The sequence below is a fragment of the Patiria miniata genome, unplaced genomic scaffold, assembly GCF_015706575.1.
Source record: "Patiria miniata isolate m_02_andy unplaced genomic scaffold, ASM1570657v1 HiC_scaffold_3, whole genome shotgun sequence".
Lineage (NCBI taxonomy): Eukaryota > Metazoa > Echinodermata > Asteroidea > Valvatida > Asterinidae > Patiria > Patiria miniata.
Genome location: NW_024037069.1, coordinates 27,112,508 through 27,139,749, shown reverse-complemented (window position 1 = coordinate 27,139,749; position 27,242 = coordinate 27,112,508). Strand labels below are relative to the sequence as shown.

At 41.8% G+C, this 27,242-nt stretch overlaps 1 protein-coding gene across 1 annotated transcript; it reads right to left on the bottom strand.

The window, feature by feature from the left end:
- Positions 1–180: 180 nt before the first annotated feature.
- On the bottom strand, positions 181–27,185 carry LOC119737712 (DNA excision repair protein ERCC-6-like 2). The gene is made up of 25 exons (XM_038212261.1): positions 27,121–27,185; positions 26,291–26,421; positions 24,566–24,790; positions 23,878–23,950; positions 22,786–23,007; positions 21,927–22,009; positions 21,237–21,343; positions 20,294–20,422; positions 19,412–19,495; positions 19,123–19,235; positions 17,993–18,092; positions 17,719–17,778; positions 17,350–17,465; positions 13,355–13,470; positions 12,700–12,783; positions 12,402–12,550; positions 10,835–11,071; positions 9,037–9,254; positions 8,365–8,560; positions 7,493–7,645; positions 7,113–7,190; positions 5,635–6,223; positions 4,467–4,621; positions 2,192–2,340; positions 181–1,717 (listed from the first exon to the last, which is right to left on the bottom strand). Exons 2-25 carry the CDS (start codon positions 26,304–26,306, stop codon positions 466–468), a joined length of 4,704 nt encoding a protein of 1,567 aa, XP_038068189.1. The 5' UTR covers positions 26,307–26,421; positions 27,121–27,185; the 3' UTR covers positions 181–465.
- Positions 27,186–27,242: the final 57 nt, after the last annotated feature.

Below are 27,242 nucleotides of genomic sequence, written 5' to 3'. Positions count from 1 at the left end.
GCTTGGCTAGTCCATGGAATGTCCCCTTGCACAGCAAAGGTCTATGATATGTGATCAGATTCGGTGATTAATTATGCAAAACAAGACTGTATCTTGACCTCGAAATTCTGACCATTGGGCGGGCGCCTTCTATCAGGTCTTCCATAAGCCATTGTTGTATTACAAAAACATGATAGCCAAATTGACCAATCAACAGCTTAGTCCACATTTCTGATCGAAATGACGTCACAGTTTCTAAAGACCACTCCGCTGGGCTGGCACGCGGAGTCGCATAAAATTTACATGCTACGATATATCCAACGTTCTTACCGTGGCTATGCCCACATGAATATATGATCCTCAGACTACTGCTTGACAAAAAAAATAAAAAAAATATAAAAATTTAAAAATTCTATATTGAAATACTGGCCAATAACTGATTGAATATCTTGAGTTGTGGCAGTGTTGTGACATACATTGTAACTGTTAAAAAGAAGCAGTTTCAGCAACTACCGATGTACTCGGTCGCAGTTCTGGACTGAAACCACTATCCTCTGGCATAACAGTTTCCTCAACGTAAATTTCATGCTCTTTATCCAATCCCCTCTTCAGGAAATGTTCGTTTGGTACAAACGACTCGGCGTACTTTTCAAAGACCGATTGGCTCTCCAGCTGAGCCTCCACGGAGGCCTGTTCCAGTGCCGACTGCCGAGATGCAAACTTGGAGTTGCGCTTCCAAAGAGTTCCCCCGCTGACCTCTAAAACTTGGCGAGCATCGGTATCGATAGAATCAATACTAGTCAACCTTGCATCGGTTAAATCTTCCATTTCAATGTCGGAGTCTGAGAGATCCCCCTTCACGAAACAAACGGTCGTCCTCTTCGGTGGCACGCGGGGCGATTTTTTCTTTGGGGGCGGTTTAGGGGGTTTCTTGGACTTTTCCGTGAGGAAGATTTCATCGAGGAAGGACATGTTGTCGTCCTTAGGCACAGTTGTTGGCGAGGAATTGGAGAGTGCGGAGTGTTCTAGTGAGCTGTCGTTACTCACACTTGGAGATTTATTCCTATTTTGTGTTTTGGGCTGACGTCGTTGGAACAACTGGTCTGTTTTCTCATTTTGGTTTAGGTCTTCTCGTAGCCAGTCCTCATTCTCAGAATCCATAACTTGTCTTCTCGCCCTCAAGTGAGGTCTCTCGGCAATGACGGATTTCTCAGCTAGTGGTTTGGTTGCTCTCTTTCTTTGTTGCTCGGTTGGCTTTGTTCTTGTCAGATTTCCCTGTTTACTAGAGGCGGTTCTCGAAGCCCGATTTGCTCTAACCGTTGCTTGAAATGTTTTTCCGTTGTTGTCGGAGCACCTTTCAGTCTCATGTCTTTCTGCATGCTCCACGTCTCCATCTCTCCCATTTCCTCTGTCATCAAACTCTTCGTCCTCACTCAGACTTTCAAAATGACCAACCCCACGTGGACCCCTAGTCCTGGTGCCGTGTTTTCTAGACACCCTCGCACGTACCGGTTTCGCCCTTCGTGCGGATCGTCCCTGAGCTGGCGCATCATTGAGCTCTTCTGCCCCCGGCCTCAGAGGTTGATACAACTTTGCCAAGTCTAGCTCCAGATGCTTGCTTGCGTAGTAGTCCTGGAGCAAACTGGCGTATTGCTCTTGCGGCAAGGATAGGATGTGCTTGGCAAAGTCTCTGACGGAAGGATGCTTCAGTGTCTTAGCCATGGATCCAAATTGATGCCTGAATGAAAAGATCAAATTAAATTAGTAAGAAAATGAACAAGATGAGCCCCAGTTTCTATTCATCGCTGACTTTTGGCAACTTCGGATAACGTTGCCTTTAACTTGAACTACTTGCAGATTCCCTCAAAATCAAACACCTAGGTTTGCAGAATGTCAATAGGATTCTGGAGTAGAGGGTCCAGTCACTTTAAAACTTAGGTTATTTCAGAACAAAAAGGACAAAATTTCTCCTGAAGACGAACAGAGCAAACTCTTCGAAATGTCAAGCGCTTACTCCCACCACCGGCTCTCAGCCAATACTTACTCACAAAAGATATTTTCCTATGGTGTTATCGCAAATCTACTTCACTACAGAATTCTTGAAATTTTCGAAAAATTATTTTGTTTTTTAATTGCTACAAAAACTTTAAAAGCATTACATGTTTCAAATGGGGGTTTGCATATCGAACACACAGATAATGAGATATGGTACCTTTTTATGCCTCGAGGCGTTTGCCCAAACAGGACAGTTGTCCCGTTGATTCTATGAGACGCCCGCTGTGATTGGGCAAGCAGGGAAGCAGGTAACGGCTCGTGTGATTGGACGGAATCCTTCTCTTGGCTAGAGCTGTTGGACATGGACTGCAATCAACAAAGCACATTGACAGAATTGTAAAGGTGAAATTAAGTTAAAAACTTTCCTAGGCAGGTCAGGTCTTCTTAATTCTAGATAATTAATTCAATTTAACGAGATTCAACGAGTTTGTTAAAGCAGACAGATCTTTTTCATGAACCCTGCATTTGAGAAGCTAAGTCTAAGTCTAAGTCCAATTCCAAAATAGTTTTTAAACAAGTCAGGTGTGTTTACAAACACAAATGCCCCGCAACCGTGACTGTTTCCATGACATAACACCACTCTAACATCAAATTACATGTACCTTGGTCAAATGGAACGTTCATTGACAGCATTAGTGTCTTCTGTAGGTTTTATATGAATTAATCCCTAATCCCTATGATCTCAGAATAAATACAAGATTTCTATTGTTTTAGCCACTGTGACCTTGACCCTTGACCTTTCGACCCCCAATGCGATAGGCTCCTTAGGATTGCCAAGGACAATCCACAAACCAAATTTGAAGTTCATATGTAAAGTATATCTCAAGTTATCGCGCTGACAAAATTTCTTTTGTTTTTGCCACTGTGACCTTGACCCTTGACCTTTTGGCCCCAAATGCAAAAGGCTTCTTAGGATTGCCAAGGACAATCCACAAACCAAATTTGAAGTTCATATGTAAAGTATATCTCAAGTTATCGCGCTGACAAAATTTCTATTGTTTCAGCCACTGTGACCTTGACCCTTGACCTTTCGGCCCCAAATGCAATAGGCTTCTTAGGATTACCAAGGACAATCCACAAACCAAATTTGAAGTTCATATGTAAAGTATTTCTCAAGTTATCGCGCTGACAAAATTTCTTTTGTTTTAGTCACTGTGACCTTGACCCTTGACTTTTTGGCCCGTAATGTAAAAGGCTTCTTAGAATTGCCAAGGACAATCCACATACCAAATTTGAAGTTCATATGTAACGTATTTCTCAAGTTATCGCGCTGACAAAATTTCTATTGTTTCAGCCACTGTGACCTTGACCCTTGACCTTTCGGCCCCAAATGCAAAAGGCTTCTTAGGATTACCAAGGACAATCCACAAACCAAATTTGAAGTTCATATGTTAAGTATTTCTCAAGTTATCGCGCTGACAAGATTGTCCGGACACACACACCCACACACCCACCCATACTTGTTTCACATGACTAGTGTGGACTTTCCATTGCTTTCGTGTAGTGAAAAAACTCATTTTTCTCAAACTGTGAAAACTCTTTCAACCCAATTTTTTTTCTATGATTCCCTTTAGTGTTTCTCTTCATTCTGCTACAGATAAACCTAACCCAAAAATGCCTCTAAACCTGTTTTCCAGAAATGGGGAAACACTGTGTGGACGTGGGGTAAGTCCACACAACGTCGGTGCTACCTACATTATGTGGACGTCTTTTGTTCGGAAGTCCACACTGCGTATGTAAGACAAACTCACCCACCCACACACACATCCACACACCCACCCACCCACGGAAGGACAAGGCGGAAACAGTATGCCCCTTCGGCTTCGCCGCGGGGCATAAAAAGTAAACCTCAAATACATGCACACTTCAGCAAAAAAAAATTGGACTTTGAAGAGTTCCTCACATAAGTTTTTAACCAATTCGTGTCGGATGACGTGTTAACACGATCTGGCTGTTTTTATACACAGGCACGGCCGACGGGTTTTAACGTAAAGCATGCCTCGACTCGCCTCCGGATGATGTCTAAACATGATAATCCCCTATTTATTTTGTACACACACACAAAGTCCAAGAAGTCTGTGGAGGCGGACCGTGTGTTGAACTTGAACAAGGCCGCTGTGCACGGCCTGTTGTGGTACAATTTACGCTCCGTGTGCACACCCCGGATAAGTGTTGAAAAATATGAGGTTGCTGTAATAAATATCATAAATATGCTGTTGAAATGACTCTTGCGAATCAGTATTTGTGGCGTTTGGTTGTAATATCAAAAGTTGGCTGCTATATTTTGCCTTTTTCGAAAATTATTTTTGGCAAAAATAGTGTCAAAAATAATGTCAGAACAGGTGCCTGGGCCCAATTTCTTCGAGTTTCTAAGCAGTATTAAATATTGCTTAGTAAACTGCGTACTTTTGCACTAAGCAACGTTTATCTACCTCTTGTAGCGTTGGTACGTTGTAATTAGCTGGCTGCTGCGAGTTCAGTCCCAAGTCATACACGTCTCTCATAGCAATGTTGGTGACATGATCCTCCACACGGCTACCCCCAACTATCTTCATGTTGGAATGGATGAAAGCGACCCCGCACTCCTCTGGAATTAAGACAAAAACAAGACCAAAATGAATTTCTGCATTTAACCTTATTTTATACTTTTGAACTTTGTGATGATAGAACTTATTAAAGTCAGAAGTGCAGTGAGAAATTTTGCAACAGGTTTATGATAAAATGTAAAATGGGTGCGCAGTGTATAACAAAGTAATGTGGTTTGGAAAGCTGTGCCTGTCCAAGCAGTTTGCAGTATGAAACCTCACACACATACGCTCACTAGGTTTTTGCAAAGTTGTCTTTACTACCCGTAACGATTATGCATACTTTCAAAGCTGTGCTCAGTAACAATGCCTGCAATGCAATCCAGTGGCCCTAAGTATGTTTCCTCCTAAGATCCCAGCAAGCGATATATGTATTTCACTAGTGGTGGGACAAACCATCGATTGTCTTCTAAATGCTTTCAGCGGACGACCTTCTTTGAGAATATTGTGGTGCTTATATAGCGCTTTATACTAAAGTTTCAAAGTGTTCACAATTATTCTCCCTGTTCATCAGGAATGAGACCAGTTTTTCTGCAGCAGCTCCAGATCAGTGCAATCAGGGCCCAATTTCACGGCGCTGCTAAGCAAACGATTTTCTGCTAACAGAGCCTCCGTCTATTTCATGGAGACCGTAAGCATAAGCACAGCAAAAGGCACGCTCACTTCAGAGGAAAAATCTGCTTAACTTAGTGACGTAACAATAGAAATCTCCATGCACGCGCGACCGTTAGCACACACACGCTGTGAAATAATGCTAAGGGTTAGCACATTTTTCTGCTATGCTAAGCACACCTTTTCTGCTAACTGTTAAGCAACGCCGTGAAATTGGGCCCAGGACTCTACCGTCACAGGTACCCATTTATACTCCTGGGTAGAGAGAGACAATTGTTGTAAAGTATCTTGCCGGAGAACACAAGCACCATGTTCCCAATCAGGGTTAAAAACCCATGCATCATTGAGTGGGACACAGTAACAATTAGACCACAGTGCTTCACAATACAACACGAGTACTCACTGAAAACATCATCAACAGCATTGGTAGACTTGTTCCGTTCCTTTGCACGGATACGGTTCCCTGCCACTCTGCCGCCATCTTGCTTTGTTGACGTGGCCTCTGACCTCTTGCCTAGCTTGGCTTGACCTTTGACTCTAGTAGCGCTGTTGTTTGGTTGATCCGCTGCGACGCCTTTGATGCGCCGCTCAACCCGTCCGTCCCTGTGAAGGATCGCTTTTCCGCGGACAGCTCTTCGGTCCACCTTCGTGTCCTCGTCCGAATCAGAGCCGGATGCCATTTGTGCATGGTGTTCTCTCCTTTTAGAAGTCGGCACTACAAAAGTCTTTGCAGTGTTTCTCTTGTGGCAAGACGGAGCTGTTGTTTTCCCAGGGGGGTTGATGGAATTTGGAGGACTTGTTTTCCTTTTGGTGTCATGTTCTTTGAAAGCTGGCTTCTGCGGATCGTCGTTCGTCTCTTCATCGCTGAAATCGCCGTCGCCGAGGAACTGCGACGCCACACCGTGATCGTCCTCGGCGTCAGTGTTCCCGTGGTTGCCGTGGGAACTATCACTCTCCCCATCACTGTCTGATAAGGCCTCCTCTTTGGAAGTCTGTGGCAAAAACAACGCAGATAAGGAGAGAAAAATGAAAAATGTGTCTACCAACCACAGAAGTCTATGCTTTCATACAACATGCTTCACTCTTTGCACACAGCAAGCTTATCATCTTGCAGTGTTAAAGAGGTTGTGGAATGCTCGAAAACATTTCCGTCATATTTTGGGTAAATGTAGCCTAAGGTGTGATGAAATAAAAACGACTATTGTTTCCGTCATAAAATGAGTACAAAAGGTACTTTTGAGAGCTGTTTTTCAAGTCCTGTCATGCCTGTTTCGACCCGAACGTGCAATTTGTGTAAAAGTCGTCGTTGCGGGCAGCACACAAAACACAGTACATCGTGACGTAATAAACAGGACTCCCGATGCAGAGTAGCATAAACGAGTCCTGTTTATTACGTCACGATTTACTGTGTTTTGTTTGCTGCCCGCAACGACGACTTTTACACAAATTGCACGTTCGGGTCGAAACAGGACCTGAAAAATAGCTCTCAAAAGTACCCTTTGTACTCATTTCATGACAGAACCAATAGTCGTTTTTATTTCATCACACCTTAGGCTACATATACCCGAAAAATGACGGAAATGTTTTCGAGCATTCCACAACCTCTTTAATTGTTTTATTTCTGTCTAAGTAAGGCAACATTTTCTGCAGTCAAAGAGTCGGAAATTTCTGTAAGCACTCTAAAAATTCATGGAAGGTACACAATTTTTTGTTTTGTTTCAAATTTGGGTGAATCTACGGTAGTCGACATTAAATACTAATGACTTTTTTACAGACACTTTATTTATTAATACTTAATAATCAAAACAGTGTCAAAGACTTGAGAAGAATTTGTTTTTATTTTTGCTTAATAATTAATTAAATAAATAAACAGTAAATTACCTGCTCAGTATCTGACACAGAGGGTGGAGGGGAGATGTACTTGGCCAAGGTAATACCCTGTTCAGTCTTAACGTGGCGCTGAAATGAAAAGCACAATGAATACATTTGGTTTTTCTGAAAAAATACAATAGTCATTAGGGTTTGTGCAATCTAAATTTTAAAAAAAATAATTGCGCATGCTCAGTACCATTAGCAACCCAGTACACACTCTTAATGCATTCTACAGGAATAATATTGTCAATTTTGAAGAAGAAAAAAGTCTGAAAATTGGATTAAAAGTCTGAAAGATGCATTTCTTTCAATACTGATAATGTCTTTCTCTCAGATCCAAAATGTCTGATTTCAGACTAAAGTCTGACAAATATCCTGGCTGATTCTACCTGTATGAGGTCTTTGGTGAGGCACGATGTGTCCGCTCTCAGCGCAAACATGTTGTGGAGACCAAACAGCTCTCCCTGTTGCTTCTTGTCCCCCGCGACGGCCGTGAAATACCTCATGGGGTTCTCAGACGTCACTGCCGCACTGGCTAGTTGCTGTTCGACCAATCAAAAACAATCAAAATACAAATAATTATGCAAAGTCAGTCACAGTCACATCGAGAGTTAGGTGGGTTGCGCTTTCCTCAAAAATTCCACTGGTCTCTAAGGTCGACAACTGAGTTGGGTTTTCTCTGAAAAAAAAAAATTGTATTTTGGGGTTTTGCCTTCCACCTCTATAACTGAACATATACCGGTACATTGTTTCTCAATGATTTGTCCCCAAAGTGCGAGTGCACTTTTCAAGAACCCTTGATATCATTACAACTGACAGTGTTTATTGTTTTATGTCGCTTTAAGTATTCAGTGTACAGTTTAAAGGCTTTCCTACAAAAAAAATCAAAGCTGACTCTAGAAATTTGTGTTTAACGTCTGAGAGGTTTCGTGGTTTTAGGCCCCTGACTTAAGGGCGATTCACACTCTGCAGGAATTTTAGTGCGAAGCGAATTGGTCATGGTAATGGTTATCCTCACAACTTCAGTTCTTGACTTCATGAAATTCACTTTTTGCTTTTGCAAGAAGTATAAACCGGCCTTAAGGGGACTGCTGCTCAATATAAACCTTCACATTTTGAAAATTTAATCCTAAAATTTAAGTCCAACCTTAAGGGTATTTTAAGTTGGTTTGGATATTAAGGGCTTCTTAATGGTTTTCAAGCTCGAAACAAAGTCAAAACTAAAGATGAAGCCCTTGTCCCCACCTAACCAATTACTGACCTGCTTGTAAACCTGCCTCAGGTACATATTCTCCTCGATGGAACCCGTGGAGATCAGCCGATAGACTCGGACGTCCCGATGCTGGCCGATGCGGTAGGCTCTATCCTGGGCCTGGAGGTCATAGGTCGGGTTCCAGTTAGGGTCAAATATGACGACCACGTTGGCGCCCGTCAGATTTAGCCCCAAACCGCCAGCTCTGTTCAAAGCCAAAAAGTGTGGATGCACGTTATTCAAAACTCTGAATTTCAAACAACTTGATTCAAACTCAAACAAGCCTGATGCAAAAACTCAAAGTTCTAAGGATCTTGGGCTTCCTAGGGTTTTCATGGGATTTGGGTTTCCTTGGGATGATGGTTTTTCTTGGGAGATCTAAGATCTTGAGTTTTCTTGGGTTTTCTGGTGATCTGGGGTTTTCTAGAGAACTCTTAGAATTTCGGTTTTCTAGGAATTCCTGGGATTTTCTAATGGTCTTGGGAATTCTAAAGATCTTGGGTTTTCTTAGAAATTCTATGGATGTGGGATTTCTTGAGATTCTAAGTATCTTGGATTTTCTAGACTTTTCTTGGGCCTAAGATCCTTAGATTTCCCCAGAAAACCCAAGATCCTTAGACTCCCAAGAAAACCCAAGATCCCTAGAAACTGCCACAAACCTACATTAGATCAATAACTTACTTGGTGGATATGAGAAAGAGAAAGATGTCGGGGTCCGTGTTGAACTCATGGACGAACCTCTGTCTGTCCTGTATCGGTGTTTTTCCGTCCAAGCGACGATAGACATAATCGGTGGTCTTAAGGTACATCTCGATGATGTTGAGCAGCTGGGTGTAGTAGGAGAAGAGGAGGACTTTGCTGCCTTCTTGCTTGAAGACTGTTAAGATTTTCTCTAGAATCTAAAAATGATGAAGAAGCACAGCGTCAAAATATTGTTATATTATAGATTAGATTGTGTAATTAACTCTGCTAAGGAGGTTATGTTATCACCGGCGTTGGTTTGTGTGTCGGTTGGTTAGTGTGTTTGTCTGTGAACAGGATAACTCAAAAAGTTATGGACGGATTTCATGAAAATTTTGGCAGGGGTGGTCCTGGGTATAAGTACAAATTGATTAGATTTTGAAGTGATCCGGATCTGCATCTGGATGCAGAATTTTTTTTGAAGGATTTTTCACCCATCATATGGAAAATTTTCATCAGATCGCTCTGTGTGACCAGCTTCGTGTGCGTGGCACTGACCCGGTGACCCTGTATGCCTTATCACCCACCTAATCTAGCCACGCAGGTCAATGGACTAGACCATTTTATACAATGGGGCAGTGGAAAGGTAGACCAACACAGGCATATATACATGTACATGTAAACTACAAAATATTTCAGTTTCAGAATTTGTTTTCTGGGTCTGCATGCAGGATTTTTTTTACGGATTCTTCACCATTTATGCGAGTATTTCTTTTGGGTGTACTGACAATATGGCGGGGAATTGTTTAGCCCTGGCGGAAGCTTGCGCTCTCTGAGTGCTTTCTAGTTGCATCATGTAATATTTCTTAATGAAATATAGCCCTTGTGGGTGTCAAGTCAGACTTTGCAGTTTGCAAGTTTTACAATGTTTTTGTTAACAGAAAAAAGAGTGTGCTTAGCAGTGCAATAAGAATTGGTTATGGCTTGGAGGGGCATTAATTGATGGTCTGCTAGGAATCCTGGGTTTTCTTGGGAATGTTGAGGATCTTGGAAATTTTAAGGAGAGTGGCTTGGAGGGACATTGATGGTCCACTAGGAATCTTGGGTTTTCTTGGGAATGTTGATGATCTTGGAAATGTTAGGGCGAGTGGCTTGCAAGTGCATTGGTAGTCTGCTAGGAATCTTGGGTTTTCTTGGGAATTCTATTAAGGATCTTGAGAATTCCAGCGAGAGTGGTTTAAAGGCTCATTGATGGTCTGCTAGGAACTTTGGGTTTTCTTGGGAATGTTGAGGATCTGAGGAATTCTTAGGAGAGTGGCTTAGATGGGCATCAATAGTCTGCTAGGAATCTTGTGTTTCTTGGGAAATTCTAAAGTTTTCTTAGGAATGTTGACGATCTTGGAAATTTTAGGGCAAGTGGCTTGCAAGTGCATTGATAGTCCGTTAGGTATCTTGGGTTTTCTTGGGAATTCTAATAAGGATCTTGAGAATTCCAGCGAGAGTGGTTTAAAGGCTCATTGATGGTCTGCTAGGAACTTTGGGTTTTCTTGGGAATGTTGAGGATCTGAGGAATTCTTAGGAGAGTGGCTTAGATGGGCATCAATAGTCTGCTAGGAATCTTGTGTTTTCTTGGGAAATTCTAAAGTTTTCCCAGCTTCATATTACAAATCAACCACAAGTCAATCAAAAATCAAGTTGCTCAAGGAACTGTTACTATTGACCAGACTTGTGACTGACTTGTGATTTACTGTCGAACAACTTTGGGCTTTCCTTGTCAAATAAGATACATTTATCCTACCTGCATTTTCCCACAGTAAGACGGGTCCGACAGTGTGCAGAACCGCGCCTCGCGGCTCAGCGCCACGAACTGCGGGTGGCGGGCAAACGCGATGTCGCAGTACTTCTGGGCCCTCTTGCGCTGCACGTCGGACATGCTGACGTCTGGCGTGAGTAACGCGACGTGATTGGCTACCTTGATCAGCAGGCTCATGAATGTCATCGTCAACGCTTTCACTTTTTCACCTTCAGAGTTGTACTGTGAAATAAAGATGGGGTAATGCAAACTCCGTATTAATTTAATTCTCAACACCCATAAGCTGGATACACCCATAGGACATCATTTCAATCTTCCTAATCACTCAATTTCTGACATGATTTTACAGGGCATTGAGGCACTAGGAAACCACATAGAGATTGTTCATCTGAGTAGAGAGAAATTATGGATAAGACGTCTGCAGACCATTCAACCCCATGGTCTGAACATCCAAGAAGGAAATGACTAATAACTTTTTGTCTTTGCCTTCTCCTTTTCACCACAGATAAGCCCCCCCCCTCCAGTCTGCCTCATTCACCAATTAACTACCTTTCTCTCCCTCTCCCCATCATTGACTTTGTCCTTTGTGTTCCCCACCTCTTGTGGTCAACCATCCCCTTCCCCCAATCCCCCTCCCTTTTGTTACCCTCCTTTCTGTTCAGCCGCCTGCTTTCTCTGTGTATTTTCCTCGGCATCATCTATTTCCACTTTACTGCTTTTGTTACATCAGTAATGTATACATGTGTTTAAAGTCTTGTCATTTAGCCTTCGAGAAAGACTCTGCTAGGGTCGAAACTTCAGGCCACTAACTATTTTTTTGCATTTATACCATAGGTCCTTTTGGTTGGTAAGCAGTTTGCAACAGCTAATTCTATTTTTCTTTTATTTTTTATTTAATTCTCGTTAATTTTTCTTTTAAATACTACTGGTCTAATTCAATAGGAAACCTCTTGGCATATAGGACACAGACTCGCTACATTATTCTGTGTTCAAATCGCGCTCATGGGATAACAAATTTATCTTTCAGAAAACTTAACGAACTGTAAAGATGGAGCAGACATGCAGTATGGTTCACACAATTTTCAGCACGCGCATCTTAGAATAGCGCGATACACAGAGCATGACATGGGCCGTGTTAAATGGGATAATACCACACTGTTGTTTCCATGGATCGACCAATTAGGATCAAGGATTCAAGTCTGCTTGAAGATAAAGTGATTTGGAATTACTAAGGGAAGTCGTCATTATTCCTTCCAAAAATATTCCCATTACTTCAAACATATATTGCTTTAATGACATAAAATAATAAGGGGAATAAAGTTATCAGAATTTAACGTGAAAGTTAATTACCCGAAAACAAAGTCAAAGGCACAAAGCATTTTGGTCTTTAGAAGGAAAGGCTGTTTAAAATGGCAAGAAATTGAAGGAATGTAGTTTATTAAATTGCTACATTTTTGCAACTGTAACACAAATGGCCAGAGTCATGGAGTAACTTATGCCTCATTTTGATAGAGCACATGGCATACCTGTATACAGCCCTTCATGCACTAACCTTATAGCAGCACTGTATACGTATGCTTCCACTCCCACAGTCGCATGTATCTTTCTGTTTGAGGATTAACTGCATATCGTCTGACTCCAGCAGCGCCTGGTATATACTCAGCTGCAGAGCGGACAGCTTGCAAAACACCACCTTTTCGTCTGGAAAGAAAAGTCGCTTGGGATAAATTTCAAGGCACAGACAGCTATGGCATTTGCTAAGCATAGACAGCATGGTTTTAGGTCAAGATTCAAGACACAAATTTTAAAAAAAAATCTTTATTTTGCAACTTGTGGCTTGTAATAAGTACCTTTGGTGGGTAGTTGGTGACTGATCAGAGCCTTGGTGCGTCTGATCATCCACTGGTCTCGCAGCTCAGCAAACTGGGAAGACACTACAAAACCAAAAGAATTAAGGGGGACAAATTATTCATACACACCTCCGTGCCACACTGTGCAGTCAATGCAGTCAAATGTATCCATTAAATTCAGCTGGGAAACATTAGTTAAAATTGAACAACACCTGAAAAAAATCCTTGTCATCTGATTGGTTGGTCGTTGACCACATGTCCTTGAATTATTTGTACCAACATACGGCACAGCCGCACCACAAAATCAGAATTTCCATTGCACGGTCACACTACTGACCACTCAGATGACGAGGATTTATTATTCTTACAAGAACCACAAGTGAACAATTAAATGCGAGCTTGCACTGGTTCAAGGACATATGGTGCAGAGTGCGCAAAACTCATTTTTATTTTGAACATTCACAAACTCCGAGCATCTTTACGTGGGTACCTGGTGTAGGGTGGCACTGGCATTCACAAATGTTGTCATTTTGTCAAATTTGGTCATGCATTTTGACTGCATGTGTTCTACTTTTTTGTATTTATCGTGTTTTTTTTAAGGTTACATTCCCCCCCCCCCCCCCAAAAGTTAAAAGTAAAAAGCAAGACACTGTACCCTTTCTGCTCTCTGCAAGTTCCCTCTTGCTAGCGTGGAACTTTTGGCCCTTGGAGATCGACTCCTCAAAGTTGAGCTTGAATTTGGCCAAGGAGCCTAGGCAGTCGGGATTGGCCCTGTCAAGATTCAGACAAAAACAAATCGTTCATTGGTGGGTCAGTGTTCAAAATTGGCATGGTTGAGAAGTTCTGAACGCAGAACTGTATTCAAGTCATCACAAGTCAATTGCTATGGGCTCCATCAGTGATCTCCATATACACAGACTGGATAGGACATCGCGCCCTGTTTGTGCACGAATGCGCGGCCGAACAATGGCGGCGCGTTTACTGTCAGACGGGCAAACGCGCATTGTGCTTTCACTTTGTTTACTTTGGAAAATGGATTATCGAGTGAAATGTTTCTTACAGGAGGGAGTTCAAGCGTACCTCCAAAACAATCTTTTAAAAAAAAATAACTGAACGATGAAGAGTTACCCTCAATCCCTCCAAACAGCTTTTCCATACTTTCTTGATATACACTTTCTTATTATGCATTTTCGAAATTCAAGAACCCCCCCCCCTTTCCTTTTCCCTTATTTTTTTTTTAATCCCTCCTCCTCCCAAAAATGATTGTAAGTAAATTGCCATTTCATTTTTGGCACATTGGTCATTAGAGCACACTGAATTACTCCATCAACGAAATGAATAATTGTATTAATAATATGCTAAAATTACATCATATTTTTTTTAACTGAACACTCACACGAGAAATTGTATGGAGATTCATTCAAATGATTGATATATTTATTAAAAAACCTGAACATACACCAATTACAATCTAAAAGGTAAACAAACCTTAATTTTACAGTAATCAGTAAAAACTTCTTCCCGTCCCTAGATTGATCAGGGAATGACATCGTTCACCTCTTGTGAAATTGTGTGAAAGGAGATGAATCACAAACCAAAATAGTACTGTACTAATTTTGTCAAAGAATAATTCAAGCTAGGCACGGTCTTGTTTATAATTAAATTTTTAGCTATACTTCTGAAAATAAATATAATTACTTGTCAGTGTACAATGGGAATCGTTTTTGTGAACATAATTTCAAACCGTAAAAGTACTCATTGCTTTCTTCACCATACAAACTGTCAATAATGTGACAGTCATCTTGGGAGCTCATAAAAATACTTGCGTTGAACTCCACAACTTCTTTCCAAACCCCTAATCAATCAATGTTAACAGTTCCACATCGTAAAAATTGATTAAGTCAAACGCTCAGATGCCTATCACATCGCATGTTCCATTCAGTGGATGATACAGTCGATTCCATCCCTCCGTGAAGTTCTCCATTTTCGTCCGGCTCGGTCCTGCAGCTGGTGGTTTTTGCTATATGGCTTTGTTGAAGTTCTTTGTTTGATATTAAGGTCAATCGGCCAGTTGTGCAGTAAGTTAGCATAAACCATCTCCTCGGTTTCTCTTTTTAAAGAAAAATAATAGAAATATTTCGGTAGGCGTTAAGCCAAGGGCTCTACTGAGTGAAGCGCTGTAACTTCGGTACCCTACGTACAAGCTTGTACGGAGGGTACCGAAGTTTCAGCCCTCCACTCAGTAGAGCTAAAGCCAAGGCAGACATATATAAAGGTTATAAAGGTTATTCGAATAAACTATTGTAAACAAGTCAACTTTTGTTCATTGCCCATTGCCGGTTCAGTAATGCACGTTTAGGCCTATGTCTTAAAAAAACATGGACGGCGACCAGCATGACAGGTCTAGGTCGCATGGAATTTGAACAGAATATCTCGCTAGCTACCACACAGGCCTCCATCCCCTCAAAATCAGGGCGACAACACTAACGATATTATAATTCAGTTGCTATGTTCATATTCCTCCATGCCATGTTGTATAGGCCTCGTTAAAAAAAAAAACTTACTTGCGAATAATTGTCCTATTCTTCAACGCTCCTTACTTCCCGACTCCAGCAATCTAATGCTGCGCACACCTTAACTATACTCCTCATCGATTTTGATCAATTTAGATCTCTGTTTCTTTTATTCTTTCAAAAATGACAAAGAACCCGAAGAAAACCCAACTTCATTTTTTAATCCTCCGTTCGAAAGTGTACACAACTCGGAATGCGAAATTGTGTTCTTTACCCTTTTCAAAAAACGCGCGCGCGGACGCACGTTCGTACGCGATGTCCTATCCAGTCTGTGTACCGTAATTTTCGGAATATAAGCCGCGGCTTATACGTTGAATTTGCCCATGAAAATGTTTACTGCGGCTTATACACAGGGCGGCTTATACGCCGAGCCTTGAAGAATAAAAATAAGATTCACATGTACTATGTGTATTTAATGTACTGGTACAAGAAAAGATGTGTTGCTGAAATGAATTATAAATTAAGAAAGTCATTAACAAACCGAAACCACGTCTCACGTAAAGGTACCGAGCGGTAAAAAGTACGGTGATGAAAGTTGTCTTCGACACTTGCAACCAGCCGTACGTGATACTGGTACAGTGCAGCAGCGATATGCAACATGCTTTCCCCCCAGCGGACCACACCATTTGTGGTAATAAAGGGGTGTTCTTTCTTGGGAACAATAATTACCAATATTTCCGCTGTTTAAAAAAAAAGAAAAAAGACGACTAAAATATTTATGGCGTTCGAAACATTTTTTTATTACATAATCAGTTGTTCAACGTCACAATATATTTTGTTTTCTTGAAATGTATTCAAGAAACGATGTAAAACTCAAAAGAGGGACTAAATCACCCCTTACAAAATTAATGGATTCGTCTATTAAAATGTCCGCTTCGTTTTGACTATTTCCGAAGAAAGTTACGATCGAAACTTGAATTTTTATCGCAGCTACTCGTCAGTAATCGCAACAATTTGATAAGTTTTGATAAGTTTTGAGGTAAAAACGGACCTGTTTATTCTTTAGGACAAAACAAATCAGCATCTGTTGCCACAAAGCAAGATTTGTAGCGCTCCAGTCTGACCAGTCAGACAACACACGGTGGGTTTCATACTCTCTCACGTGCTGTGGGAAAATGTTGTCATTCACCGGCGTGCGTGGCGCAGGCTGCCGGGCTATGACGGGGCAGCCGGCAGCAGTTCCCGGTGTTTATTTCTCATCAATTCCCATATTTGTTTGTAAAAGTATCGATTGTAAATGATTTGATATAACTATTGTGGTCCTTTAATAGCTTCTGTAGTGTAAATGGAACTGGTTCAGAGCTTTTTGACTAGAATTTGGAGGCCTTACAAAATTGAAACCGCAGCGGTCGGTGCGGCTTATACGCCGGTGCGGCTTATACGCCGACTTCAAATCTTAATTTGCAGATTTTTGCGTGCTGCGGCTTATACGCCGCGCGGCTTATATTCCGAAAATTACGGTATATGGAGATCAATGGGCTCCATGCACAAGTACCCCCTCAACGGCAATGAAGGGAGAGTCTGGGGAGACCACTGGGAGAGACATAGGAACGCATTGCAAACGACGCCTGACGCTCACGAGAAGACGCTAAATTGTCAGAATAAAATCAGTCGTGCGTACTTCACACCATACGCACGCAAACCAGTACGGAGCCCGTGCTATCACAAGCCATCATGTCAGAGTTTGTGACATTTGTGAAACTAACAGATTTCTTGAAATAGCACTCAAACTACACATAAAATTTAATTTCCAAAATACAACTTTTTGAATGGTGTGTTATAGTGTCAGTCTTTCATTTTATGGTGGGAACATAGGCATTACAATTTTAAATATGAACCAAACATGGTCAAAAATTGTGCAGTGCCCGTGTAACATCCGTATCCCGTTTTTCTTTAAAATATCTAAAAAGTTTCTTAAAAATCTAGAAAGGTAACAATCAAGATTAACAGTAAAAATTTAGTAAAACTGAGTGACTATTCATGCCTTAACTAAAAATTTGTCAAAATGCCACGAGAAATTTTCTGACTCCATTGAAAGAGCCATATCTCCTTTTATCTGAGGTTTTGAAATACTCACCAGTCCAGCACACACCACAGCTCGGAGAGTTTGTTCTGCAGCGCCGTGCCTGTCAGGCCATAGCGACGCATTGTGTTTACTTCCTTCAAGGCTTGCGTGATCTGGGACCCTGGCTCCTATTACCAAACGTGTGCACATTGCAAAAGGGGGAAAAGGAAAATATTGAAGAATATAGACAGGGTTAATTTTATACGAATTGAATTCTTGGTTTCAAAACTCTGCTCAAAATGCCGTGTTTTTAGTTATCCCTAGTCTGACGAACAAATTGTAGTTCCAAATTAACCAATCAAACCGCAAACTTTTTTGCCCAAGGTTTATTGGATGGTTCCTTATTGCCAATGAGCAGGTCATCATTACATGCATGTCTACCTTGATTTTGTGAACTTCGTCCACTATGACGCCAGCCCATTTAACTTGCAGCAGCGAATCCTGCAAATAAAATAATTGTAAAAAATAATATGCAATTATCACTTGAGTGTGTCTTTCTTATAAAAACAATGTAAGTGTAACAGCAGGTGAATAAGTTTTTTGCGGTATTTTTAATGGATTCCAGACTTAGGAGCAAAGACATATTTGAGAACTTTCCAGATCATTCGGAAATATTTTCCTTAACGCTGAGGTAAACTCATGACCATGGACTTACCATATAGATTCTATAGGTCTCGTAGCTAGTGATGACAGCATCCAGTTTGCCCTTCATGGCTTTCCATAGGGTCTCCTGCCTCTCACGACCGTGGTACTTTCTGAGGTAATAAGAGCAAAGAAATGGCTTGCTGATTATTGAGGCCCAATAAGGCTGAGACCTAATGACATCACGCTTTGTTTTAACATGTGTGCTTTCCTATGTGGAAGACGGTCCCTACTTCGTCTGGCATCCCGACTTAACCCCCATAGGAAAGCGCATATGTAAACAAAGCCATTACGTCATTAGGTCTTAGATCTATTCCATATAGATATTCCGAGAAAAAAAAATTGCTCAGCTCAGCAAGTTATTGTGCCCAGCAAAATCAGCTGAGAACCAGTCTAAAGTGCTAAATGGTCTCCGTGCACAAGTATCCCCTCAATGGCAAGAAAGGGAGAGTTGGGGGAGACCACTGGAAGAGACACTTGAATGCACTGCCGATGACGCCTGATGCTCATGCGAAGATAGTACATGGCTTTTTGCACATTCACACAAAAAATAAGTCGATCGTGCGTACTTTGTGATTTACGCACGTGAACCAGCATGCGCACACAGTCTGTCCTGTCCACTGGGCTCTTGAAAGTTGTCAAAAAGCGCCCTCTCTTGTTCATGCACAGAGCCCATTGAGTCTCTGCTAAACTTCTCTCTGCTAAGTCAAATTTTTTAGCTCAGCAAGTACTGATTCTGCTATGCACATTTCTTTGCTTAACTGGTCCATGAAAGTTCCCCCCCAGACTAGCTAGAGCATCCTTTTTGTAATAATCATAACCTTATTTCACAACTTTGACCTTGCTGAGATGCCACTGCCTAGCACCATGCCACTATTTACAGATTGTATAAGATTGTTGACGGACACCAGACCATTCCACAGCTGCCTAAGCTTGCCACAGATCATGTAAATTATCACTAGTGAATTTGTCTTGGAATTCAAAATCTCACAATGGACAAAAACGCAGGATACTAGATGTTATTCAAATTTAACTTGAGAGTGGCTTTAAAGGACCCTGATGTCATTAGATGTGGATTCTCTTCAATCCTTGAATGCATTCTCTCAAAATACGAAGAACAAATTGAGTGTTATATATACTTACCCAACTGTACAGTAGGTCCACGTTTCAAACTCATCCAGCCAGTTGTAGATGACTGAGTTGGGGCAAATGATGAGAAATACCTCAGATGAATGGCCACGTGTGGTCTTCAGCTTCTGTTGGTAGTCAAACGGAATGCAAGAGTGATGTGACACGTCAGCTATGTCTTCTCATAGTGGCTGCTGTATTAACCTCAATTTCTCTCTCACGGTTACTTTACATAGCGCCCTCTCTAGTTCATGCACGGACCCCATACCCATAACCAAGTGGTCCCTAATACGGTCTAGTTTACCTTCTGCAAGAACTCAGGCAATCGTCTCTGACAGTCCTCCCTGGTTCCGGTTTTCCCGAGCACAGCGCACAGAAAGGCCAGGACCTGCGTGGGCAAAGAGCAAATCATTGTGAAATTCCCAGTGTATTTGTACCCTAGGGTGAGCAAAACAATATCAACCACAACACAGTATCAACATTCCTCTATAGTTATAAAATAAAAGGTTTAATTATAAAGCACACATATCCATTGGTATCGGTGCTCAAGGGCACTACATCATTATTACCCCTGCTCATTGGGCCAATGAAACATTCCAAAGACAATCTCAGCTCCCTGGGGAGTATACAGCTCCATGCTGCCATTTCGGCGCAAAGCAGCTAAAATCAACCACAATTTAACCATCTCTGCCCTCACAGGTACCCATTTACTCATGGGTGGAGAGAAGCAATGAGTGACAAAGTGCCTTGCCGAAGGGCACACGCACCATAGCCCCAGGCTGGACTCGAACCCACAACCTCAAGAATTACCCACAGACCACGAATTAATACTCCGGACCACAAGGCCACTACACTCCATTCCTCCAATAACAACAAACAATTTAACTGTTGTGAAGTAAAACATTGTCAAAATGGCTTCATCTTGCCATTGTAGAAAGTTCGGTGCAAATGAAGTTACAGTGTGCATTTGATGCAACATCAAATTTGTGTGAGTAATGTCACTGTCCCAAATTATATGGCTGTGGCTTATATGCACACATGCCCCTATGGAAGCAGCTGAAGCCACTTGCCATAGACATGTGTGTTACTGCTAGCCACAGCCAAGTCATTTGGACACAGCCTTACATAGGCCAATGAGACTTCATTGTCTAAGAGATAATATCAAATAACTGCATGACGTACTCACCTGCACCGTTTTGCCCAGTCCCATGTCGTCCCCCAATATGCCGCCCTCACCCTTCTGATACTGCCGATACAGGAACTTCACTCCCTCCCTCTGGTAATCCCTCAGATAGCGATTTATAGTCGCAGGAACCTAAAAAAAAACACACAACACTTTTTTAACGATTGGCAATAAATTTGACTTGCAATTGAATGCGGAAAAGACATTATTGAGTTTAACTCTAGTTATGCCACTGCTTACTGCTTATGGTCGATATATTGTTGATGTACCCTAACGTGGCGCGGCCCCCAACGTGGCGCACTTTGATTTTTCGCCGGTAGCGCCTACCTAGAGCAAAAGTTTTAACTGAAATTTCACAGAAAGTGAAATTTCATCAAGTTCTAAACACTCCTGTTCATAAATCGCGAGTTTATTTACCCGTAACAAAGTTAGAAGAAAAATATTATTTTGGCGTGATTTTCCGATTTTATTTTCAAGTGCAAAGTGAACCCTTTGAAAATGCCCCGAAAAATAAGAAAATAATTTTCTGACAAACATCTGGCTGGGTATGTAAGTAGAGATAATAATTATTTATCAAAATTTATCAAGTTTGCAGAAGTTCTTAATGTTAATTTGGAATTTTCCGAGATGTATTCAAGTGCGCCACGTTAGGGAGCACTCTGCCAATTTGTGCCCAATTTCCGGACGTCACCAGTTTTGAATTTTGGATTAAATTTTATGAAACCGAAATTGTTCACAGAGGTTAAATAGCAAGCATTAATAAGGTAAAAGTACCAGTATTTGACTGCATGAATTTGAGGTTTGTCAACAAAGAGGTTTGGCAACACTACATGAGGAAAGTCGGGTAAGCTTCGAAGTGCGCCACGTTAGGGAACACGACTATAGAATCAGGTCCTGATTGAACTTGTGTAGGTCAGATACCTATTTTCAACAAAGAGCAAGTTACCTGAACGACGGACCCCGAGTCGTCTTTAGATAAAACCAGAGGGATCTTGGCGCTGGCAGTGGAGACTCCAGGGAAATATGGCTTCTCCATCTCCTCGCAACTGAAACCTGCAAAATAAAATAACACTAGCTGAGCAAATGTACCAAAGGAAATGAAAATAATGAAATTTCAATTCTATTTTCTTATTTGCCTTAGTGTCAAGTTACAGTCAGTGAAGTCTTCTGTCAAATGTCTCAAAATAAAACCCAAACCTTACGTCAATTCCTGTGCTATGTTGAGCTGGTCAGTCAACTAACCTTGTACTGACTTCATACATAGAAAAGAAGTGTGCAATTTTTTTTCTATAAAAAGTTTGACATCTTCTCAGCAGAAATTTCAATTTTAGGTTGAACAAATATTTCGACTGGGGCGGGGTTTGAACCTGCGACCTCAACACCACCTTACCTGTGCTCTACCAACTGAGTTTAACCAGCCCTATGTTGGCTCCACTTTGCTGCTTCCTAGTTTTGTTCAAGGGAAATTAGTCAGAAGCCAAAATCTGTATGTACCATGTTGCTCGGGATCACATCAAAAGTTGTGAAACTAGCAACATAGCAATGCTACAAACTTCAGCAATAGCAATCAGCCAACTTTCAGAGATGATGCCACTTTGACTAGTGTTTGCAAAATTTATGAAAGAAAATACTGTACCTTCATCTAGAAAACCGAATGAATCCTTCTCACTTAGCTCTCTGACGGGCATGCTTGGAGGTGCATGGGAAGATACGGGGGATCTGGTTATCAAAAAGAAAGAAAAATCAGGATGTTAAGCCTTCCAACAATGCAGCGAACTACATCACAAGTCGCAAATCACAAATATGATCACAAGTAACATGGAATGAATAAAGAAGGAATGCCGTTTGTCGCAGTTTATTTGAATAGCTTGTGCGACACTTGTGATGACTTGTGATGACTTGTGGAGACTTGTGATGACTTGTGATGCTTAAATTTGTGATGACTTGTGATGACTTGTGATGACTTGTGATGATTTCTGATAGCTTGTGATGACTTGTGATAACCTATGATGCCTTGTGATAGACTTGTGATACGTTTTGATGACTTGTGATGACTTGCGATGGCTTGTGATGACTTGTGATGATTTGTGATGACTTGTGATGACTTGTGATGACCTGTAATGACCTGTGATGACTTGTGATGACTTGTGATGACTTGTGATGACTTGTGATGACTTGTGATGACCTGTGATAACCTGTGATGACTTGTGATGACTTGTGATGACTTGTGATGACTTGTGATGACTTGTGATGACTTGTGATGACCTGTGATAACCTGTGATGACGTGTGATGACTTGTGATGACTTGTGATGACTGGTGATGATTTCTGATAGCTTGTGATGACCTGTGATAACCTATGATGCCTTGTGATAGAGTTGTGATAAGATGTGTTGACTTGTGATGACTTGTGATGACTTGTGATAACCTATGATGACTTGTGATGACTTGTGATTGACCTGCGACAGACTTGACAACAACTCCGGTTCACACACACCTTTTCGGGGGAGTAACATCCTCAGACAATATTCTCACTTCACCACCCACTGCAACAGGAGCCTTTCTCTTGTGGTTACTCCTTGAGATGAACCTTGAAGATGATGCTGATGATGCCGATGATGATGTCATAGGGGAAGCTGACGAGTCACGTGACTTGCTGCTTTTGTTACCAGCCCCACCTCTGTGGTCACTGTCATCAAACAGGTCCGCATACTTGGCCCTGAATTGTAAACGTATGTATCAAGACTTATTTAAGGGATTTGTAACTCTTTTGTTTTGTTTAGATAAGTTTGTCTTAAAACACAAATTGTTCTCATTTTTTTATGCTTGTTTTTTTCTTGAATGCTTTTGTAGGTTTTGTAGTGCTGGTTCACAAATTGTGCCTAAAAACTGTAAGGTCACTGACTTGGAATTGTTACATCATGTTTGTATTAACCCTAAAAAGGCCGGGCTTTTTTTTACCATCTCTCAGCCAGGGAAAGGGGGGGGGGGCAGCGGATTCTGCCCCCCCCTCCCCAAAGATCTCGGCCATCGAGTGACATTGGGAAAAATATTACAGAAAGTTATATTCAACCAGACAGTCATGAGGCCAGAGCATTCCTAAACCCTTGTTAGTCAAACTAGAATACGTCTCTGTACTGATGAGGTCACACTTTGTTTACGTGTGCACTTTTATATGGGGCTACGAAACCATTGTCCCCACAAGAAAGCACATGTGTAAACAAAGTGTGCCGTCATCAGTATAAGGTTTTAACTAACCCAAACCCTGCTGAATCCAACAGGATCCAACTATGGTCATATACTGTTGGATTGAGCAGTAAACCCCTTGGGTACATTCCTCATGCAAAATGTTGGATTCAGCAGGCAACTGAAGCTCATTATATAACGCCATGTTGGACTCCGTTGGATTCAGCAGACAACTGAAAATAAGGCACAGTGGATTGAGCAGGAAACTCCGGTTGGACTCTGTTGGATTTAGCAGGGTAGTCCTGAGGAAGTACTAGGGGGTTAGGTTTTAATTAATGTCCCCACAGGACTTGACTGCAACACCACTGATGATCGTTCCATTCCACAAGTTCCATCTTAATACCTTAATCTGTCCTCTTCGGTGATGTACGTCAATGGACTTGTGATAGATGGAGGAGCAACTGAACCTGAACTACCTGCGAAGTCATACAAAAGCAAACACACAGGATAGATTAGTCACTTGTCAAGATCCCAGGCCCCAACAGCACATAAAACCTTAAACCAAATGCAGGGATTAAGCCAGATAACATTAAAATATTGAGTGTCCAAATTTGCTTTAAACTGGCAAAAAAGGATGTTATGTCCATGCATTCAGCCTTAACCCTCCAAAATCATCTGTTATTTCTTAAAGGATCCTTGGAGGGGGTGACCACTGCCTCAATCCTGCAAAATCCTCCAGCAATCATGGCAATCGCTGTGAATCTGTTGAGACTGTGCCAGTCACATCCTGGAGCAGTGCGGAGGATTTCATAATATATGGGTATAATCTAGGCCCAAATTTATGCACGGCTGAGCATAAACAGTTTAAGGTTAGCACAATTTTCTGCTAAAGTTCGCACAACTTTTCTACTTTCTGTTCAGCAGTGAGTACTTGTACAATAAAAAATTAGATCCTTCTGCAGCATCCAGAACACCACACCAGCTCATCACAGAGCTGTTGCCCGTTGTTGGCGATCTGATCTCCCAATTTCTCATTGACTACATTCATGAGGTACAAGTTACAAGCATGTTTCAAGAATTGCAATATGTACCAGAGTCAGTGAAGGTGCCGCCCCTGTCACCAGGCACCCTGACCGGCCGCTTCTTGAGATGTCGGACGTCGACGATTTCATCCTCCTCCTCTGTGAAGCCGCTGAATCGGACGGACGCCATCAGGCGACCCTGATGTCTCCTGGTTAGAGACTGGATGCAGGCGCGGTAGTACGCACCATCCCCGGAATATGGAGCCATGCACTTGCCGCCGACATGCCATTGCTCTGGAGAACGAGACAAACCATGGGTGGCATCAAAGGGCACATCATGAAGACTATTTTTTACATGAATACATCAAATATATGTTGTGTCCCACTAAAAATTCTGTATCACAATTCTGATGGTGCTTTGGGGCCTTTTTTATTTTTATGCTATCGTTGAAATTTCTACACTCCAAAACAAAACACTAATCCTCCTATGCAAACATGCATTCTGTGCCAAGTAGTCCTTTCAGTCCAAATCAATCAAGTGACTACTTTCAACGGTAAAGAATTCCCAGCCTACATAAAGCAAGATTGACTGGCTGTGACTGTTTATATCATTCAATACAGCTTTGCTTTGGCTGTGGGTCATTGATAGGCCAGCTGTGCCCACGATTTGCCCGCTTTGTCTGTTCATGGTCTGTTGACCAAGTTTGACTATTGCTGGACATATGATCTGGTGACTAGCCTGTGTTAAAAGTATAGCAGGGGAAGTGGACAGAAATTTTGACTGTCTGTGACATGTTTAAATAGCGAGAGGGTTAATGTATCTGAATTCTGGCGTAAAAACTGCAAGAGTGTTTTTGCACCAGTAAATTGTCTGACTTTTTATTGTTTTGTCATGGTGGGGGGGGGAGAGAGATTAAACACGTAAACATTATAGCAACAATTCTCTGGGAAAATGTTTTGGAACAATAAAGTATTATTTTTGTTTTTAGTTTAAAAATTTAATTTGATGTGATAATTTACTGGAAAAGAGTTCCATACCTGGACACCACTTGACACCCTGTGCACAAACCCTATGAGACTGGTCTGAAAATGTTTAAAGGTATAGTCCATCATTCGTGATTTGTGCGTTTTGTTTGTTTGAAGCAACAAAAGTGCTCAACATCTAAAGAAGGGTGCTGAACAACTAACCTGATGAAGTTTCAGCTCAGCTTTTAGCTGTATATTTCGAGAAAAACAACATTCTAGGATCTCGATTTCAAATCAAAAGTTGCTGAATCATGTTTTAAATTGGGCCTGAATTCAGCGTCCGAGACACGTTCTCACTGAGCCGATTGCAGCTACGCGATGTTACGCACTGATCTGACAAATTATAGAAACCGCGCGCATGTGTGCATCGTGCCAATGCTTGCACGCGCTTCGCCGAATAATAAAACGAACTACTAATTTGATTTTCCTACGGTGCTTCTTAAGAAGCACCATTGAAAAGGCCTTCTTTCGTTGATTTCTTCAAAATGACAGCTTGCCAGAAAGAATAATTTCACAGGGAGTTTAGTCCCCTTACTATCTTTCAACCAAGTATGTTTTTCAACAACAATACGCCAGTTACTTTTTGGATAGCTGCAAATGATGGACTCTGGCTTTAAGTCTTTTCTCAGTAAAATGCTTCAATATTCTCCCTCCTAAATTTAATTTTTTTAGGACATGTTATCGCTTTCTGATGGCTGATAGGTCACTGCTGGGAAAAATGAGTGATGTCCATGTATGGAATTCTTCCCGAAGAGTTAAAACATTCACCAATGTTGTCCTCCATGGTTCATCCTCATTCAGTCAGTGTGGAAATGTTGGCTGTCACAGTACTAGGACTTCATTGAATAGTGGAACCTTGGATGAAGCAGGTCATGCTTGTGTTGCCTGTTTCGGGTTTTCTGAAATGAAAAGGACTTGCAGGTTAATAATTTTGAGATTACCTAGGCCTACCACTGTACAAAATGTGGGATATGTATGTTGGGCGCGATCGGTCAATGTGCACAATTGGTCGATGTGCACGATTGGTCGATGTGCGCGATCGGTCAATGTGCACGATCGGTCGATCGCACTGCGCAATCGGTATATTGGTTGACTGGGCTGCCACCAGTTGAACACCTTCTCTTTCTAATTCACGGCTCTGGATGATTTTTTTTGTGAAAGATAGGCCTAAGTAAAGTCTGAGATATCCTTCATGATCGACCGATCGCGCAGATCGACTAATCGCGCCCAACATATACTTTAATTTTCAACTGGGCATGCTGGGGGGGGGGGGGGGGGGTGTGGGGCGAGGGGGATGGGCACATGATTAGGGTGGGGTTGGGGAAACAGGACGAGGGTGCAAAGGTCAATAAAAAGGGGGGAATGTTTGGTGCCCACCACCCCACCCCAACACTGTGACCCCCACGTTTCTTATAGTCCCCCCCCCTTCCTTCCCCCAGCTCCCCCCCCCCCCCCCCCCGCATCAGCTGCCACTGCTGTACTGCACTGTGCCAGTGCCACTGGAATTTAACACCGACATTTAAAGACTGTTTTTTCCACATTGTTTAAGCGAATACTCACTGACGTAGAAACATAAAGTTATCTTCATTTAGGCCTACCTTGTCTCGTCTCTACGGGGCTAAAATTAACGAAATTCGTTGTACCAAGTCGCTTTCCATGCTTTAATTTCGCGCACCACTTGCTCGCCCGCTACAGTTTAAGAATTAATAGCGCCCTCAAT

Excerpts from the sequence above, each read along its gene's own strand:
- LOC119737712 (XM_038212261.1), bottom strand. Across the intron at positions 23,008-23,877 it reads ACCGAAGAGGACAGATTAAG|GGCCAAGTATGCGGACCTGT; the intron begins GTATTAAGATGG and ends TTTACAATTCAG. Across the intron at positions 21,344-21,926 it reads ATTCGGTTTTCTAGATGAAG|GTTTCAGTTGCGAGGAGATG; the intron begins GTACAGTATTTT and ends TTTATTTTGCAG.